General features: G+C 44.0%; 1 protein-coding gene across 6 annotated transcripts in view; it reads left to right on the plus strand.

Moving 5' to 3' along the window:
* The window catches only part of LOC142578625 (multidrug resistance-associated protein 1-like), a 289,636-nt gene that overhangs the window by 218,868 nt on the left and 52,004 nt on the right, over positions 1-18,764 (plus strand). For 5 of the 6 annotated variants that reach the window (XM_075688047.1, XM_075688043.1, XM_075688044.1 and 2 more), the window contains 3 exons: positions 2,001-2,096; positions 11,049-11,293; positions 14,122-14,287. In XM_075688047.1, coding sequence (XP_075544162.1) covers positions 2,001-2,096; positions 11,049-11,293; positions 14,122-14,287 — 507 coding nt within the window. The remainder of the gene's footprint in view (positions 1-2,000; positions 2,097-11,048; positions 11,294-14,121; positions 14,288-18,764) is intronic. The other variant, XM_075688046.1, reaches the window with a different exon arrangement.

Here is an 18,764-nt window from a genome sequence, read left to right on the forward strand (position 1 = left end):
GACAAAGAAGAGGCTGAGACATGCGAGCGCAGATTTACAACAATGCTTTATTTTTAAGAAAGTGACCGCATACATAGCAGAATCTGTGACACATCACGTGTGTACCATCCGCAGAAAATTCCTATCTCTACGCAAAAGGATAGCTCTTTGCTGGAAAGGGCAATGGACAGTTTTGACACACAAGTGTCACCACGTCTGTCAATCAATTCCGCTTCGATGATTTTTCGGGTCAACTGGTTACGATTTTTGCTGGCAATTGAGAATGCACTATATACCACTTTACACGTGACCATATTTGTGGCGTCTGCCTGATCACACATGCAGTTTCTACAGTGGGCATCCAAAAACCCCCCCTCTCATTTGTATCACATTGTAGCAGTGCTCATGTAGCCTGCTATTAAGGCATTGTCCGCTCTGACCAACATAGTTGGACCCACAGTACAAAGGCAGATTATAAACTATTCCTTCCGCACAGTCAATCAACTTTGACTGATGAGAGGCCACAAAGTGTTTGTTCTTGTGTAAAAAATAGTATGTAACATTATTTGTTACATTTTTAAGGCTTAAAATATGTTGTTGTTTTTTGTTATTAGCTGTGCAAGCACAAGTAGTGATAATTTAAAAAGAAAACTGTCACTGATCTCGGCGCCGTGCAGATGTTGGGAGAGATGGAGTCGGGAGGCGCAGGCGAGCACAGCAAACAGACTTTACTAAGGATAAACCCAAAATAAAACACTCGAAATGGAACTCAGAACTCAACTGACAAAAATAAAACTGCACACTTGCATAGCCTAAATATGTCCTCCTCCCCTACGTTCATCCTTAGCGCGCTCGGCGCGAAAGTCTGGCAACCCTGGCCTATGGCTGCACACTAACAAAAAGGAATGCTCTTACAAAATTCACAAAATTCCGTTGTTGCACGTAACTCCAAGTTCGATGTGCGTCGGCTCTTGATCCCAGTCGGTGCTCCTGCCGACTTGCAAGCTTTGTTGTCGTGGCATCGACCGGCCAGCTCCTCCGTCTCGGATGTCGGTGCCCCGAACTATGTTGATGACGTGGCATTCCGACCTTCCTGGTTAGGCCTACTGCCGGGTTCTGCCGCTACTTCTCCAAGTACCGACGAGAAGCCCCGGGGACTACCGTTCGTGCTGGTCTGCCAAAGAAGGGGGATCCAATTCCTGGAGTGCCTGGCAGCACCGTGGGAGGCTGCAGCAGGTCCAAGGAGCCTCGCTCGAATGTTGCCAAGGTCGACGGCCACACCCTGGATAGCCAACGTCACAGGCCAGTCCGAACCTCCATGGCTCCCGTCGCCAGTGCGAAGCTGGCGCTCCAACCTTCTTGGCCCAGAGCCACGTCGATAATCCCAGCTTGGCGCCGCTTCTCCCCCGATCACACCTCGGGTCAGGCACCTCGAGCGAGGGCTCGTGCCGTTCGTACCGGTCGGCGCACATCATCCTCTTCTTTTTTTTTTTGTGCCCCATGCCTCTTACATATGACAAAAACGTTTGATATACTGGAATTGTAGGAATAAGAATGGACCTGCTGAGCTGCTCCAGGAGTGGGAACGGTCCAACTCTCATAATTTTGAGGCGTAGAATTAAGGTGATCTCCACTCTCCGGAATAGAGTGGGAATGGAATGGAGGGTTCTAGTCTGCAACTCTGGTTGACAGCTGCATTGGAGAAAGAAATTACATTGCCGATGAAGATGCGACAGAGTACAACCTTTTGCAGTCCTTTGGCATTGGACTGGGGGCTTTTGCATTGGCCTTGGCCTAACCACTGGTAACTCATCGCAATCCGCCCCTGCTTCTGGGTTCGCCAGGTGGGCAATGTTGCACTTGTGGGTGGACAATGATTACAACAAAGTAATTCGGGCCACCCCTCCTGCTTTTATATATATTTTTAAAGTTTCAATGTGCGTAGGCATGTATCTACCAGTCAATATTTCTGAAATATCTGTGTATTGATTCTGACTTGTTTTCTCCTTTTCATGTTTTAGGTTGGCCGTCATGTGTACGGAATGTACTTCAAGAAAGTTGGCTGGCGCTTTCTTATCCCAGCATTCATAACCTGCACACTTGCTTTTGGGAGTGAGGTATGGTTTCACTGCTGGCCATGTTTTGCTGCTACCACTACAATACTTTGAGCAGTGCTTGTGCATGGGAAATTATGTGCATATATGAGATAGTGAAAAGAGCATGTGCTTCTCCTTGGCATTTGTTTTTTTCCTTTCTTAATTGCCAGCTTGCCTACCATCGTACATGCAGGGTGGTATGTGTGACTTGTGCACCGGCAAAATGTGGTGCTCTGTCACACACCGTCACCTTGTGCGATTCATGGTGTTTCCCTTATTCTTAGCTAAGCATTAGATAATTATGATTAATGAACATTTAAATATGTCCCATTTCTGCTATATAAAGTGGTAATTAAGAATAGGCTAACTGTTCAGCTAGTTGGTCTTGCATTGCTGTTGAGGGAGACCAGGGGGGTATTCTTTAAGTGTCCACCTAGTGGACTGTCCACTTCGGCAGCTGCTGAAGTGATGCTTGGTGGGCTAGGGTACCAGGGAGAAGGCGTCAACCACCCGCAGCCAGTTTCCTTCTCACTGGTGCTGCTTTAGCCAATCAGTGGCGGCCAAATGGACAGCCCACTAGGTGGACACTTACAGCATAACCCCCCAATGCACGGAGGAAGAGGAGAACAGACAAGCATGAGCGCTTGTATTCCTTTCTCTTTGTAAGGCCGGCAAGTCTTTTAGAGAGCAGAGTGTTGCATTCATGGCAGCTCTAGTCAAATCATAAGACACACATACAAACACCCACACATATCTATGTGCATCCAAACTCATCTGCCAATCTCAGGCGGGGCCCACCATAGCCCAACTGCATTCACATTTCATATGGAAAACAAGCTGCTTTTATCAATGATATATTCATTACTTTTGCCTGCGCTTAAAGTCTAAAAGTTCCATGTCATGATTGACCAGTGTATATCTTAAGTTTTACATTGCATTGAAAGGCATACGAGTTCATTTGCCTGATGCAGAAGTTTCAGGGCTTTTCAGTCTTCAAAACTGACAATTAGGGTCATGAGCTGAACGCTTCTCCCACTAGCATTAAGATCCATATTGACATGCAGCATATGATGTCGTCAACCACAGTTTACCAGCACTTCGTCTACAAAACTTGGGCTACTATACTCTCCCATGTGCTGCTGACACAAAATACACACAATGATCACAATTGAGAATTAGAGTTGCCGAGTCTTCACACCAGCTGCAGTGACTGCTAAGTCACCTTAGGTAGACACTGTGTTGTTGCTGACACAAAGATAGCTGAGGCAACTGTTTGTCATAATCAGGTGACATTTGTGGCAGCATGACCAAAAAGCAGTAGTAGTCACAGTTTGGCTGGCTATCATGTGAACACTGCTGATCAAAACTGTGTGCCAATTTTCATTGGCACATTTTCGGGGAGATCAGCCATCAACCAAAAATTTTCAACCAGCAAGAACTCTACCTGGATGCAGCTATTGGTTCGCATTTGCTTGCACTTGCTTGCGTAACTTCTGGTCAAAATTATTTGAAACGAGCCTCTAAGATACTATAATGCACAGATTCCAGCACTTGCCCATGTCAGCCTTGTGTGAAAGTTATACCTTGCGCATAGCCAAGTTTGTGTTGTGTATGCACAAGCCACTTCGAGGTACAGATAAAGCATTTATAATAGAAAAGAATGCTCCAGCAGTTTAGGTTTGGCCAAGATAACATGAAATTCACTATCTTTCACATATCATAAAAACCCAAATATAATACAAGTAGTAGTTTTAAGACCAAAAAAGAAAAAAATGTTTTCTCTGCATATAACATGCACCATGAGCACTTACTACCCTTCAGTAATATTGCTTTATTAAGCTTTGCTTGCTGTTCATTCTCCCTACTTTCCTCTGACAATGCATTATTGGAAAGTTTCACACAGAGGAGCTCATCTGTACCAACCGGAGAGTTCAATATTCTGCACTTATTAAAAGTTTGCACGAAAATTAAGTGCACCGAAGTAATGAGAAGACAGTGCAACTTATAAAATGGGCAATCCAATACCTAGTGGCCTTTCAGCAATCACGTCAGTATGGTGACTTTTGAGCTAAAGGAGTGCACCAGTGCACAGTATTGCATGGCATTTGTTGCATCTACAGTTGATAGTCATCAGAAAGCTCATTCACTTAATCTGTTGCTGACCTCACACAAACATGTCCTGTAGCTTTTCCTGTCGTAGTTTCCACTTCTGTGTGTGTGTTTACACATTCACACAACATGCCATGTTGTGCAGACTGTGGCTGCTGCCACATGCCCCCCTGACTGTGTGTGTGCCTACATTTTCCATACTTTGCATGCACAGGTACACGCTAAAACCTCCCAGCAATCTTTGAACCACAACTTGGGTCTCACTCGATAGATGGAACAATTATCCTTATTTTTGCTAAAGTTGTAGTTTTACAGCAGAAGAGCATCTTCTAATTGAAACAGTGACATGCTTGCTAGCTAATGTGAAAATTTAGGTTAGAACTGAAGAGGCTCATCAATTGCTTTTGAGCACATGAGTACCTTTGTGCAGTTGGCTTTCGTAATTTCCACGTCACTTCAAGTATGCATGGGGATGCACTATCAGCTGTAACATTTTGTTCATGTTCTAATACCTTCACGTATGAGCCCATGTTCAAGGTCGGCTTTATTTGTGAAATCCAGCTACTGCAGCTTTGTGCATACTTGCTAGCAATAGCGAATAATGTATGTTGAATATAAAATAAATGTTTTCTGTGATCATCGCATGCTCTTGCAAGCACGTCTACGTTTGAAAGAAAATACACATTTAGTTACTCCTTGCTTGTATGTGTGCTGCACCCCAAAAATTCAAACCCACATTTAAAAAAGAAAGCATTTCTTTCGCAATAATTATTCAGTAAACCTCGAGAAAACTGGAAAGTAGAAGGGCATAAAATGTATACAAGTGCCACGTGGCCGATGATAGGCACGGAGATGCATGTAGTAGGTGATGCAACAATACGTAGAGTAAAGGCAGAACTGAGCAAACAATATGTAATTCACAAAGACAGAAAAGTTTGGATGTGCTTGTGAAAAGTAACTTTTCATAAAAAGCGAAGCATACACTTTACACTGACTAGTATGTACGTACTTATTTGAGCTTATGTGGCAAGTAAACCCAGTATGTTACAATACAGTGAACTTCCGTTAATTAGACCTTGAAGGGGCCGACGAAATTGATCGAATTGTCTGGCGGGTCGGAATAAACAAGATGCATAAAGAATTCAGAACACGCAGCAATTCATGGAATTATTTGTCAGCCTAGCACGCCTCCCAAATCAAACGCGTGCCCACTCTCTATGTCCCCAAGGTAGAAAACTAATGTAGAAATTACATTAAACCTCCTAAATAAAATAAATATCTAACGCGCGCCTGATTGTTTAGTGAGAAAAATATGTGTGTTCCACAATGGCGGCAGGTTCCTTAAGGTCAGCTTCGCCGCAGTATATTTGTGTTATGCGGCAAAGCATACAAGTGGCGCAAAAGCGGTTTTGGTTTCGTATCGGATGGCACCGCGGAAGCAATTTGCGGCCCAATTTTCTTTTAAAAAAGAATGCGCGTGTTGGAATCACGTGAATACTATAATCGGACATTGGTGACGTACAGTCATCGTTTGAAGATGCACCTAGAGCTGGCCAAAATAAGGTTTTTGACGGGCAATAGTGTGTATTCAACATATTCACCCTCCGCTAAGCTCCGCCGAGGCAGACACTGTCACTAAAGAAGTCGCTATCGGGGTCACCATAGAAGTCAGGTGTGTGCTTGCTAACTGGGCAAGTTTTAATTATTGGGTGAGGGCTAATTTTCGGATCAAAATAATGTAAGTTTCGGTGAATAGGAATGCATGGGCACCAGCTGGGACCTTCGGTTGGGATCGAATTAACGAAAACCTACTGTATTTCCCTGTTGTGTGTTAACTCATGTAATCTTCATGCAGCTTTCTTTGTCGAATTAAATATTTTACTTCTGGTTTACAGGTAAAACCGTGCTTGTTTTTGTCATTTTGAGACATGATCTTTTTGATGATGCCATAAGCTTGGGATATGTTCAGGAATGTAGACAGTCTAGCAACTTCTAAATGGGCCAACACATGGCTTCAGATTGTGGTGCTGATCATGTCTCACAGTGGTGGAAACAAAAATTACTGTATTTACTCTCATAGTCAACGCATTCGTGTCTTTTTTTTTTTTTTTTCAATCAACATAAGCAATGTCAAAGGGTGCACCTAATATGTGGGTAACTTTTATGGGAACTTTTTCAAAAGCGCAAGAAGTAAAAGATGGTAGTGACTTTTAAAATGTTTAGGTAACTTAGCTTTGCAGTAAATATACACATCCACTTTTTGCAAACAGTGACAACTTTGCGGTCTTCGAACCCTGAAAGGCTTGATGTGTCCAATTTGTAGCATGCAGTTTGTCATGCTGCTTCCACCAGTAGTGCACACAGACTTCGTCAACACGAGAATGCCTTCTGACAGCACGATTCCTATGCTACATCACATGCTTCATGGCTTTGACTTAAAACTGCCAATATAACTGGAATTATGGCCCATTGCCGACAGCAAAGCACAAGACACGCAGAAAAGCAAGCGGCAGACAATTCTGTCACGGATCATCATCATCATCAGCCTATTTTATGTCCACTGCAGGACGAAGGCCTCTCCCTGCGATCTCCACTTACCCCTGCCCAGCGCCAACCGATTCCAGCTAGCGCCTGTGAATTTCTTAATTTCATCACCCCACCTAGTCTTCTGCCGTCCTTGACTGCGCTTCCCTTCCCTTGGCCATTCTGTAACCCTAATATTCCACCTGTTATCTAACCTACGCATTACATGACCTGCCTAGCTCCGTGTTTTTCTCTTAATATGTCTCTTAATATCGGCTATCTCCGTTTGCTCACTGATCCACACCGCTCTCATGATGTCTCTTAACATTACGCCTAACATTCTTCGTTCCATTGCTCTTTGCGCGGTCCTTAACTTGTTTTCGAGCTTCTTTGTTTTGATTTATTTATTTATTTATTTATTTATTTATTTATTTATTTATTTATTTATTTATTTATTGATTTATTGATTGATTGATTGATTGATTTTACACCTTTCTTTTTTTAATGATAATGGTAAGCTTCCAGTCAGGATCTGACAATGTCTGTCGAATGCGCCCCAACCCATTTTTATTCTTCTGTATATTTCCTTCTCATGATCAGGGTCCCCTATGAGTAATTGACCTATAGGCAAACATACTCCTTCACAGACTCTAGAGGCTGACTGGCGATCCTGAACTCTTGTTCCCTTGCCTGGCTATTCATCATTATCTTTGTCTTCTGCATATTAATCTTCAGCCCCACTCTTGCACTCTGTTAAAGTCTTCAATCATTTGTTGTAACTCGTCTGCAGTGTTGCTGAATAGAACAATGTCATTGGCAAACCAAAGTTTGCTGAGATATTTGCCGTTGATCCTTATTCCTGAGCCTTCCCAGTTTAATAGCTTGAATACTTCTTCCAAGCACACAGTGAATAGCATTGGAGAGATTGCGTCTCCCTGTCTAACCCCTTTCTTTATAGGTATCTTCCTCCTTTTCTTAAGGAAGAAGCTAATGTGCCTATAATTTTTCGATTCTTTAACGTCTCCCTTTTTGTGGATTAGTATAATGCTTACATTCTTCCAGTTGTCTGGGACCCCTGCGGTCGACAGACACCTCGTATAAAGGGCTGCCAGTTTCCAAGCATTATGTCTCCTCCATCTTTGATTAAATTGACTGTTATTCCATCTTCTCCTGCCGCTCTTCCTCGTTTCATATCTTGTAAGGCCCTTCTCGCCCCATCGCTAGTTCCTAGTACCCAGAATCTCTTTGTACTGTACAGGTCAGTATAGAATCTGCTGCTTTTATTATATACCTTCGAGATTGCTGATGATATTACCTTCCTTATCTTTCAGTACATACGTCTTGGTTTGTTTGATGCCTAGTTTCCTTCTCACTGTTCTCAGGCTGCGTGCCTATTTTAGTGCTTCCTCAGTCTTTCCCTCATTATAATTTCGAACATCACTTTTTTTTCGCCTTGTTGATCAGTTTTGACAGTTCCGCGAATTCTATCTTATATCTTGAGTTGGACACTCATTCATTGTCGCTTCTAAATTAGGTCCTTTGTTACTTGGGAGAGCCTACCTACTGTAGCCTGGGTGCCTTACCTCTCACTTCAATTGCTGCTTCTGAAGCCAGCCTAGTTACGGTCTCATTCATTGCCCCTATGTCATCTTCATCTCTCTGATCTAAGGCTGCACATTTGTTTGCAAGTACCAGCCTCAATTTGTCTGCTTTTACCCTTACTGCCTCTAGGTTGACCTGTTTCTTCTTGACCAATCTTTCTCTTTTTCTCTTCAAATTGAGGTGAATCCTAGCCCTCACTAACCTATGATCACTGCACTTTACCCTACCTATCACCTCTATATCCTGCACTATGCTGAGATCAGCAGAAAGTATGAAATCAATTTCATTTCTTGTTTCATCATTAGGGCTTTTCCAGGTCCACTTTCTGTTACGTTTCCTGAAAAAGGTGTTCATTATTTGAAACTTATTCCTTTCTGCGAATTCTACCAGCATCTCTCCTCTAGTGTTCCTAGAATCGACACCATAGTTGCCAATTGCTTGTTCATCAGCCTGCTTTTTCCCCACTTTTGCATTGAAGTCGCCCATTACTACAGTATACTGAGTTTTCACTTTTCTCATCGTTAATTCAACATTTTCATAAAACTGATCTACTTCTTCATAATCGTGACTGGATGTTGGAGCGTAGGCTTGTACTCCCTTGAATCTGTACGTCTTAATAAGTTTGATTACGACTACAGCTACCCTCTCATTAATGCTGCAGAAATTGTCAATGTTGCCCGCTATGTCCTTATGGATTAAGAATCCAGTGGGCATGGCGAAATGAAGTTGTCAACAACACTGACCGTTCGTCTTCCTTTTGTAATTCAGGCATTTCTTCTTGGCGGAGCGTGTGCCGGTTCTGCTGGTCTACCGCTGCCCATTCTATGCCTGGATCCCGCATCAGCATGCCATCTCTCCCCGACCCGTTCTGCTGGCTCTTCTGTTTATCTACCCGTCCGTATCAGCGTGGCGCGGTGATCAGTGACGTCACAACTTCCCGAAGCTATAAAGCCTGAACTTCAATGCTCCTGGATCAGTGGGCATGGCGAAATGAAGTTGTCAACAACGCTGACCGTTCGTCTCCCTTTTGTAATTCAGGCATTTCTTCTTGGCGGAGCGTGTGCCGGTTCTGCTGGTCTACCGCTGCCCATTCTATGCCTGGATCCCGCATTAGCATGCCATCTCTCCCCGACCCGTTCTGCTGGCTCTTCTGTTTATCTACCCGTCCGTATCAGCGTGGCGCGGCGATCAGTGATGTCACAACTTCCCGAAGCTATAAAGCCTGAACTTCAATGCTCCTGGATCAGTGGGCATGGCGAAATGAAGTTGTCAACAACACTGACCGTTCGTCTTCCTTTTGTAATTCAGGCATTTCTTCTTGGCGGAGCGTGTGCCGGTTCTGCTGGTCTACCGCTGCCCATTCTATGCCTGGATCCCGCATTAGCATGCCATCTCTCCCCGACCTGTTCTGCTGGCTCTTCTGTTTATCTACCCGTCCGTATCAGCGTGGCGCGGCGATCAGTCATGTCACAACTTCCCGAAGCTATAAAGCCTGAACTTCAATGCTCCTGGATCAGTGGGCATGGCGAAATGAAGTTGTCAACAACGCTGACCGTTCGTCTCCCTTTTGTAATTCAGGCATTTCTTCTTGGCGGAGCGTGTGCCGGTTCTGCTGGTCTACCGCTGCCCATTCTATGCCTGGATCCCGCATCAGCATGCCATCTCTCCCCGACCCGTTCTGCTGACTCTTCTGTTTATCTACCCGTCCGTATCAGCGTGGCGCGGCGATCAGTGACGTCACAACTTCCCGAAGCTATAAAGCCTGAACTTCAATGCTCCTGGATCAGTGGGCATGACGAAATGAAGTTGTCAACAACGCTGACCGTTCGTCTTCCTTTTGTAATTCAGCTTAGCTACTCGCATTCTTCTGTAAAATCTAGTAATAGATTTCTTGTAGCTGTGCCATGCCCAAGCGCTCTTATGCATATCATGTACGAATGTTTTCTTGTGTGCGAGCTCCTTGTATGCGGAGATGTTGAGTCAAATCCTGGCCCTGATATCGAGAGCAAGTTAAGTGATATCGCGGCAGGCCAGAATGCAATAATTTAAGCTATTGCAGAACTGAAATCCCAGTTGACGGCATCACAGGCTGCTTTAGTTGCAGTCAGTGCCAGGGTAGTGGAACTTGATAAACTTCTGCAAGAAGTCAAGAAGTCTACAGACCAAATTAACGACATTAATAGTGCTATTGATTCACTTCGCGGTTCTGTCACTCAGCAGTCCGAGAAGTTGGTCGACCTTGAAGACCGCAGCCGTCGTTCCAACTTGGTTGTTTTTTTTTTTTTCCAGAGAGATGCCTCGTTGGTGGCATGCACTGTCATCAACAACCAGAGCAAGGGAAACTGGAAGCTAGGGCATGGCCATTCATTTATGGAACCAAAGTTGAGGGTGTGATAATTACAAGGGAGAAAATATTCTAATTTGTAAGAGCAAATTTGAGGATGTGTTATTTATCCGAATGAATTCATTGTCTGAGTAAATGTGATACATTTTTAAATGACACAGAAAGCTATGCAAATTGCAGAAGGCAGCACTTTGCAGGGAAACATTGTCAGCAAATATCTGTGCACATATTCACATCCTCGCTAAGAAAAACCATAGTGTAAATGCCAAAGATTTTTTTTCCCTTTCATCCAGCATGCCATACAGGTTTGCATTAAAGCCCTTGATACTTGTATTAATAATTTTTTTTTTTTACTGTATTTCCTGTGTGGCTCACTTTTGTTTTATTTTGTGCAGTACGGTTCGGCTCTGTGGTTGAGCAAGTGGTCCCAGGATGCAGATTTGTCACAAAGGCATTTCTACCTCATCGGCTATGGACTTTTTCTGGTGTCTTATGTGGTCTTCAACTTTGTTTTCTGGATTATATTTGTTATTGGCACACTAAAGGCAGCCATCTGGTTTCACCAGCAGTTGTTACACAGCATCATGCGTTCACCACTCGCCTTTTTTGACACCACACCGATGGGCAGAATCATCAACAGGTAATTGTTTTGTTTTATTCAATTTATTTTCTCATCAAAGGCCCGACGGTGTTTGAAGGGGTGCTCATTTTCATGTGGGAGTAACTGCTGCAAAAATGCAGTAAAATATATAAGAAAAGTCACAACTGTGCCCAAAAGGCAAAGAATCGATTGCGATAGTGAATTAGTGGACAGCTAGCTGTATGAAGTAAGGATAGTAGGTTTATCAGCCATATAAATTTGTAAACATAGGCATACTAACTAAATTAACAAGCATGGTGTTTTGCATGCACAAGTGAACATGAACACATCTCACTCGATGACCACAGAAACTCGCTGTCAAAATACTGGAGTGAGGAAGCGTGACAGCAGGAGCGAGTGAATTGACCTTTGCGCTGCATGTCGCATCAATGCGAACTAAGCCATGAAAACACTGTGCGCTGTGGGGATACGTGACTCACGCACGTCCCCAGATATCTTGTTTTCCCCCATCTCCTGCAATCCCGCTTCGCCGCATGGCCTGCATGACGCCCGCGGCGGTCGATGTGGTTAAAGCGCAGCGCGAGAGATGGCGCGAGTGTTGCGCTGCTACCGGCGGGGTTACTTGGGTGCGGGAGCGGAAGGCGCTCTCTCTTGGATTCGGGATAGCAAGCGGTATGGACGTGCCGTGCCGCGCGTGCACCGACCCATGCTTCGGCGAGACCGTCTCGCGTGGCCGCCTTGGAATGCGCCACCGTTCGCGTGACAGTACGCGTGAACGACCAAGCGTTGGGATCCAGCATGGGGTGAACATATTCGCTCGCTATCCGGTCGCGGTGAGTCGGACTTCTAGATTTGTCGCGCGCCCATCGGCATGTTTTGTGGATAGCAACTCGGCTAGCAGGCATTGATCTATGAAAGGTGCAATAAATGCCCTTGTGATTGTTTGTACTACTGTGCTGTCGTTCCTTTGTACCAAGAGCATGGGTGTGAGGACCCCACAGCGCAGCCATACTCTGTCATCATCGCAGATGGCTTTCGAGATACAGTGGCTCAGGTGGGCTCGCGTGGCTGCCCAGGCTGCTCAGAGTAAAATGCACCCCTCCTCCCTACCCTACCCTTGGATCGTTGTGCACGACGGAAGACAGCGTGCTTCCTCCCCACTTCCCTCGCTTCTGTGCACGAGATTGAGCCATAATCGCCGGCTCACCCTCGCACGCTTTCACTTGCGCATACAGCATGCGGCTACCATCTTATTTTACTTGGACTTTTTACGGAACCTGACAGCGACGCAGAAATGCACCTGGAGGGCCCATATAATTGCTATTGCAATAAAAGCATCATATGGCACTGAACATCGCAAAAAAACAACAAAGACCATACGAGTCCTAAGATTATATAAAAAACAAAAACAAACACTTTATTTCATAATACTATACCAGATTTCGATATGCAGCTGCTATTGACGAACAGCTGACATCAATCAAGAAAGGTGTTCGTATCAGTGCACTTCTTCCTACTGTTACTGTGTGTATTTATTGGCGCAGTTTAGCAAACAAGCTGAAGTAAGCGAAAATCTGCTTTTGAATTTCTATAAGAATTAGATACTTCCAGAAAAAACCGACTGTCGTCTGCTCATGCTTAGCCGCTCGCGTAGGAACTAAACTTTGGCCCCCGTGCTTATTGGTGTCGCACCTATTGGGTCTCGCTAGTTTTGACTAGTTTTGAACACTCAGTTAGCCTTGAGCCACACGAAACTTAAGGTCAGACCACACGCATGCTTGCCAGCGTGCGATCACTCCTGGCCACTCCTGGTTATATGCCTTGGCAGACTTCGCTTCATAATTAGGTATTGATAGTGCTTCAGAATGTGCAAGTTGGATGTGGTGACTATCCGTTGGTTAAGCTCATGCAGGACGAAGGCAGTCTCCACCATGTAACACAACTAGACAGGGGCATATGAGTGCAAGCATGCAGTCTAGCCCTGTCATGCACAAATCGAGCGCTGCAGTTGCATATAGCCACGGTTCTGCTATTTAGCATAGATACCGCAGCCGCCACAGGGTGCCATGACTAGTCCGCTGGCTGAACGCCCTCTGGGTCACTGAGAACAACCTCATTTAGCATGTTGTAGGTGCCAAAATCAGAAATAGTGGCATTTACGTGAACATCCAAAATCAAATTTGAACTGCGCGCTGTAGTGACGTTCAGTATGGTGGGCACACCCCGCTCCGCCGTAGCCTTTGCAGTGCAAATCATTGAAGACAAAGCAGCAGCACCGCGAACGGTATGTTTAATTGTCAATAACTCCCCCTCTGCTGAACGTATTGAAGAACTTATTTGCCTCAACGTATGTCTAAAATAGTCCAATTTATTTTCAAATGCATTTCTCGACTTCAAAAAAAAAATAGTTCAGGGCCCCTATAAATTTTCTAAAAAATGGCGGCTCCAACATTCCTGGTATAGTTGCCACCTGACTGGTTTTGTACTGGCACAGCCGGTCTTACCCTTATTGTGCCGGTTGCGAGTTTGATCCCAACACTGGCCCACCATTTTCTGGTTTTCAGGTTGTCCTTAAATGGGAATGTTTTTAAGTTACCTTTCAAGCGTGCTGTCAGACATACAAAATATCAGGCAACTGAATTGCTGCAGGCAGATTCAGGCATACTGTGGTTATTTAAGATTCTCAGTGTTGTCTGCTTAGATTTTCTACATTTTTAATTTATACATTTAATTAATATGATTCACTGTTGCTGTTGCAGTTTCCTTTTGTGTCACAGCCTCGCTGTTCATTTATGTTATGGTGAAAGTGGCTCAGCAATATTTGAGATAAAATCAGTGTACCACTCTCTTTTCTGCATATCTTTCAGGTTCAGCCGTGACATTGAGTCACTTGACAAAGAGGTGCCCATCAATGCAAACATGACAATGTGCAATATTGTGTGGGGAATGCAGCTGCTGATTCTCATCTGTGTCATGTCACCTTACTTCACGATTCTGGTCATCATGGCTGTGTTCATTTTTGCAAGCATTACGGTAAGGAGCATGTTACGGAATTGTTTCAGCTACTGTGGGTCTCATTTACATGGCTTTTTCTTAACAATTCTCATGAGCCTGAAAATACTGAACATGCACTAAATTCATACACATGCAACACACACAAAGAAAGTATTTGAGATACCAAATACAGTTAAACCTCAATATAACAAAATTCTCGATATAATGAAGTATTTAACTTTTAATAACCTCTTGCCCATAGATGTGATCAGAACCTCAATGTAAGAAAGTGTGTTAGTATGCGATTTCAATGTGACAAAATTTCACTTCCATAGCAAAGGAATGCCGAGACAATAAATGGAAACTTCTACGGATGCAGATGGTCAAATGATTGAATTACCAGCTACAAGCTACTGCTTGCGAACGCACCTTTCAAATCTCACATGGGGCAACAAGACAAGAGAGACCGCCAAAGTGAAGCCGCATCATGTTCCGCATAAAGCCCAAGTGCAATAAAATCCTATCACGCCTCGCACACTGTGTGCTTTAGGTGCAAGTGAAAGTGTGCAAGGGTGAGAGAGAAAGATGGTGGCTTCACACATGAGTGCAACCTCCCCACACGAGCAAAGGAAAAGAGGGGGAGTGGAGCAAGTTCGAGGTAACGCGATCAAACACTCACAAGGGGCGGGGCTGGGGGAGTGGGGGTAAGTTGGCGTGCGTCGCAATTTCTGGAGCGCATCTCGGCCTTGGCTGGTCATGGCTATAAGCGCGGCTGAGCACATAAGAGCTGCGCACCCTGCTTTAGAGGTAATCGGCAGCATGTGCAAAGAGCAGGCATGGCATCATGTAAGCTGTCTTCCCGCACATTGAGTATTGAAGATTGCGTAATCTCTAGTTCCTGTAACCCATTGGAGTGAGAGGCAAATAAAGCATTCGCTCCCTGCTGCCGACGCTTTTGATGATATGTTGTGCCAGTGCTGGTGACACTATCAGCCGTGCGGGCAAAGTGCACACGAAAGTGTGGCTTGCTTCGCTTTATTCTTACCGCCTACATGAAGATATCGTCGACGTGGCATGAAACTGTGTCGTTCAGCGCTGACTCCCAAATTCATCAAAATGAATTTTCTCATTCAAATGTGCTTTCTTCAGTTGCCCAATAATTCGGAAAACTCTGGCCCCTTTTCATGTAAGAAAAATCGACCAGTAACTGTACTTATTTGCATAAAAGGTCCAGTGTCAATGCAACGAAATTTTTATATAACAAAGCAAATTGCCACTTTTATCTAGTTCGTTATATCGAGGTTTAACTGTGCATAGCAAAAAATTTACCCGGTACTAAATGATGATGAAGTGGTGTTCACTGGCGCAAGGGCCCCTGTATACTAAATACCCATACTCCAAAAGTGTCCGAGTACAAGGTACTGAAAAATATAATTCAATTATTTCAGGATAATTTCAAAATACAGGACATTGTACAAAAACAAAGTTCCACTTCATTAAAGTGCTCAACTTTACCAAGAAAGGTAAAGGGCTAAATTGACAGAAACTTCTGTTTGCTATCGAAAAGGGCTGCTTTTCACAAGTTGCATTAGGCTGGCTTCCCCTTTTATTTCCAAGGGTATCGCAGTGAATGCTGAAATACTGCTCTGCGGTTGCCCCAAACACATCAACATTGTGCTTAACTCGTTAAATGCTGGTACTAGAAGTGCCCATTAGAAAACAAAATAAGTTGGTGCATTTTTATCCATAAGGCAAGTTGTACTTAGAAAACAAATTTCATTTTATTTGTCCAGCTCTTCCACGATATACAGCACCTTCCCAAATGACGCAAAGTGTATAGGCAGCACTTTTTTTCTTATGAAAGTTGTGAAAACCTGTTGCCATCACTTGTGGTGAACACTTGAACCAATGAATATACAGAGATACTTGGCACACTTGACATATCATTCCGGTGTCTTTTGTACACTGCCGACAGCGGCTTTGCTTGCATAATGGCACCACATGATGACCGCTGCCTCCCCTGCAGTGCAACAAGAGGGCTTCAATCGGGCCTTGTTGCTCTCAAGAAATCATTTGCTTAGTCATTAGGCCCTATACCACTTGTCTTGTAAATTGTAACCGGTCAAGTTCTACGTAGGGTCTCCGAGCAGCGACACAGTCTTACCATCAAATTGCTCAGCAAAGGCTAGTACTGCTTCTTGCTATGAATGCATGAGCGATGATCGATAATAAATTGGTCAAGAAGGTGAACACCTCCCGTATGCTTCTTGTGTTCTTGAATTACTTTCAGCTGTGGTATGCTCACGCTCTTTTGCTCCTTCTGGCAGTAGCGGCTGGCAGTTGCTGCCTGGTTAATTGCATTGTAGTTTGTTGCAATGCAAATGCATTTATGTCATTCCACTTCACAGTGAAGATTTCACCATCACACATGTAGTCAAAGGGTCATCTGTTTCATTTGCAATGTTCTTTTGAATCTTCTATAAGGCACCTTTTCAGTGGTTTTACTCTCATTGTTCTGGTGGCTCGAAACCCTTGCACTTCCAGCTCTTGTAGTAGAGAGTGAGATGTAAAAAAATTGTCCATGAAAATGATGTGTTTGTTTGCACTTCTACACATTTAAGTGCATTCATTACAAAGCGCGCTCCCTGTGGCTCTTTAACATTCTCCTGATAAGCTTTTTACTGTAAACATCAATGTAAAAGGGGTAACCTGATCCACAGCTCGTAGCCAAAGCATGTTGGTTTTCCTTTTATAAACATTTTGCAGCTGTGCCAGCCAAAATATGGTACCATTTGTTTGTTAACACTGAGATTTGTTGAGAATATTCCACGCTGTTGGAGAGAAGCATTCACTAGCCGCAAAAGGGGCCGAATCTTTGAAATTTTGTCTCCCTTTTCTATTATTGTACTGTCATAAGCATGAATGTATTTTTTGATTTGAAGAAATTTGCCATGACTCGTACTCAAAACAAGTGGTACACTGAGATCATCAGCTTTTGACCAGTAGAGGTCTGTATGAGGAAGCTTGTGGTAGCCACTGAAGAATAAAATTATTACAAATTGACCAACATCTTCTTCAGTCAGTTCGCTGCCATTGCCAGAGCAAAGGCTACAGTTGTGCTTTTTTAAACATTCACTTAAACAACGACCAGTCTGGCCAATTTAGGAGCGTCCACAGGGAAGAGGCACTTCGCACACCATGCCAGCTTCACACTTGACAAATGGTGTGGCATGCTTTTTACAAGCAGTTTGTTGGGTTGACTTTGTCGACAGATCAACTATGAAAAATCTCAATAAACTTGATTTGTGTTCCTTTCTTAATAGGGAATTCAGTCATCAGCCAGCGCTGGTATGCGTTCCCCTTCTTGTCCTTCATCTTTTCGAGCTGTTCTCCTGTCAAGTATGTATTGACTAGCCGAAGCTTTCAGGATGTTGCAACATACTTTATAAGCTGCCCCTATTTCCACAAAATGTAAGGGTGATTTGTTTAGTTGATGATCTTTGCCTACACATACCCCATTACCTGCCCCTATGTCAACGAAATACATAAGTAGGGTGTCTACCAACTTGGAAAATCGAGAATTTTCAGGGATCTTGAATAGTCTGGAAATACTCAGTGAAAACTCGGGGTATTTGTGCTTTTATCAGGGAAAATTAGCTATCATTTTATTGAAAAGGCAACGAAAGTCACCCTAATGCTGGCTCAAGTAAAAGAGAAGAATCATAATTAATTGTCTTTGACGTGGTGTGATCGGCTGGAGGAGTTGCCAGGGTAATGTCAACGACTGATTTTCTGGACGCCCGATTTTTGGGACATGCCTGATAATTCTGACGGCTTTGCAGCACCACCACGTACCCCATAGAGTCAATGTATAAGAACGTCTGTAATTTCAGACGCAAGAACCCTTCGCCGTCCGATCTTCCGGAATTTTCGCCATGACCGTAGGTCCGAAATGGCATTAATCAAAGTCACCACCACCGCCGTTTTGATTATCTCGCCTCCTCGAACCAGCGCTCTCGCACGCAGATCTACTGACAGCCATAGCCACAACCGCAGTAACGCTATAAACCAAGCTGCGTTGACATTCGCTATCAAGCTTCTTGCCATTCGGTGCCATGTTTTTATTGAAAGAATTTGCCATTGTCAGCAATGGTACCGGCTCCACCTTTGTGGTCCTCACGATTGGCTTCAAAGCTAGGAAAGCACGGTGCATTGCATAATGCCAGTTTCCAATAGTCAGCTTCGCCTCAATAAAGCAGTGTTACGTGGTGAAGCATGCGCAAAGTATTGCGGCGAAGCTTAAGCGCAGGAAGGTGGCAATTGTCACAGGACATAGTATGTATTTTAATTATAAACGCTTGCACCCAACGTCTGTCACAGTACGAACACCGATATGCCTAATAAGTGCACTGGCAGGCCTTCAGAGCTTTTTCGGACGTGCCTGTGGCGATTTGAGCCCTTAAGGGCTGTAAAAGACATGCATTCATTTTTTCGGACTGCCTGAATTTTCAGACGT

Source organism: Dermacentor variabilis, chromosome 4 (assembly GCF_050947875.1).
Source record: "Dermacentor variabilis isolate Ectoservices chromosome 4, ASM5094787v1, whole genome shotgun sequence".
NCBI classification, from domain to species: domain Eukaryota; kingdom Metazoa; phylum Arthropoda; class Arachnida; order Ixodida; family Ixodidae; genus Dermacentor; species Dermacentor variabilis.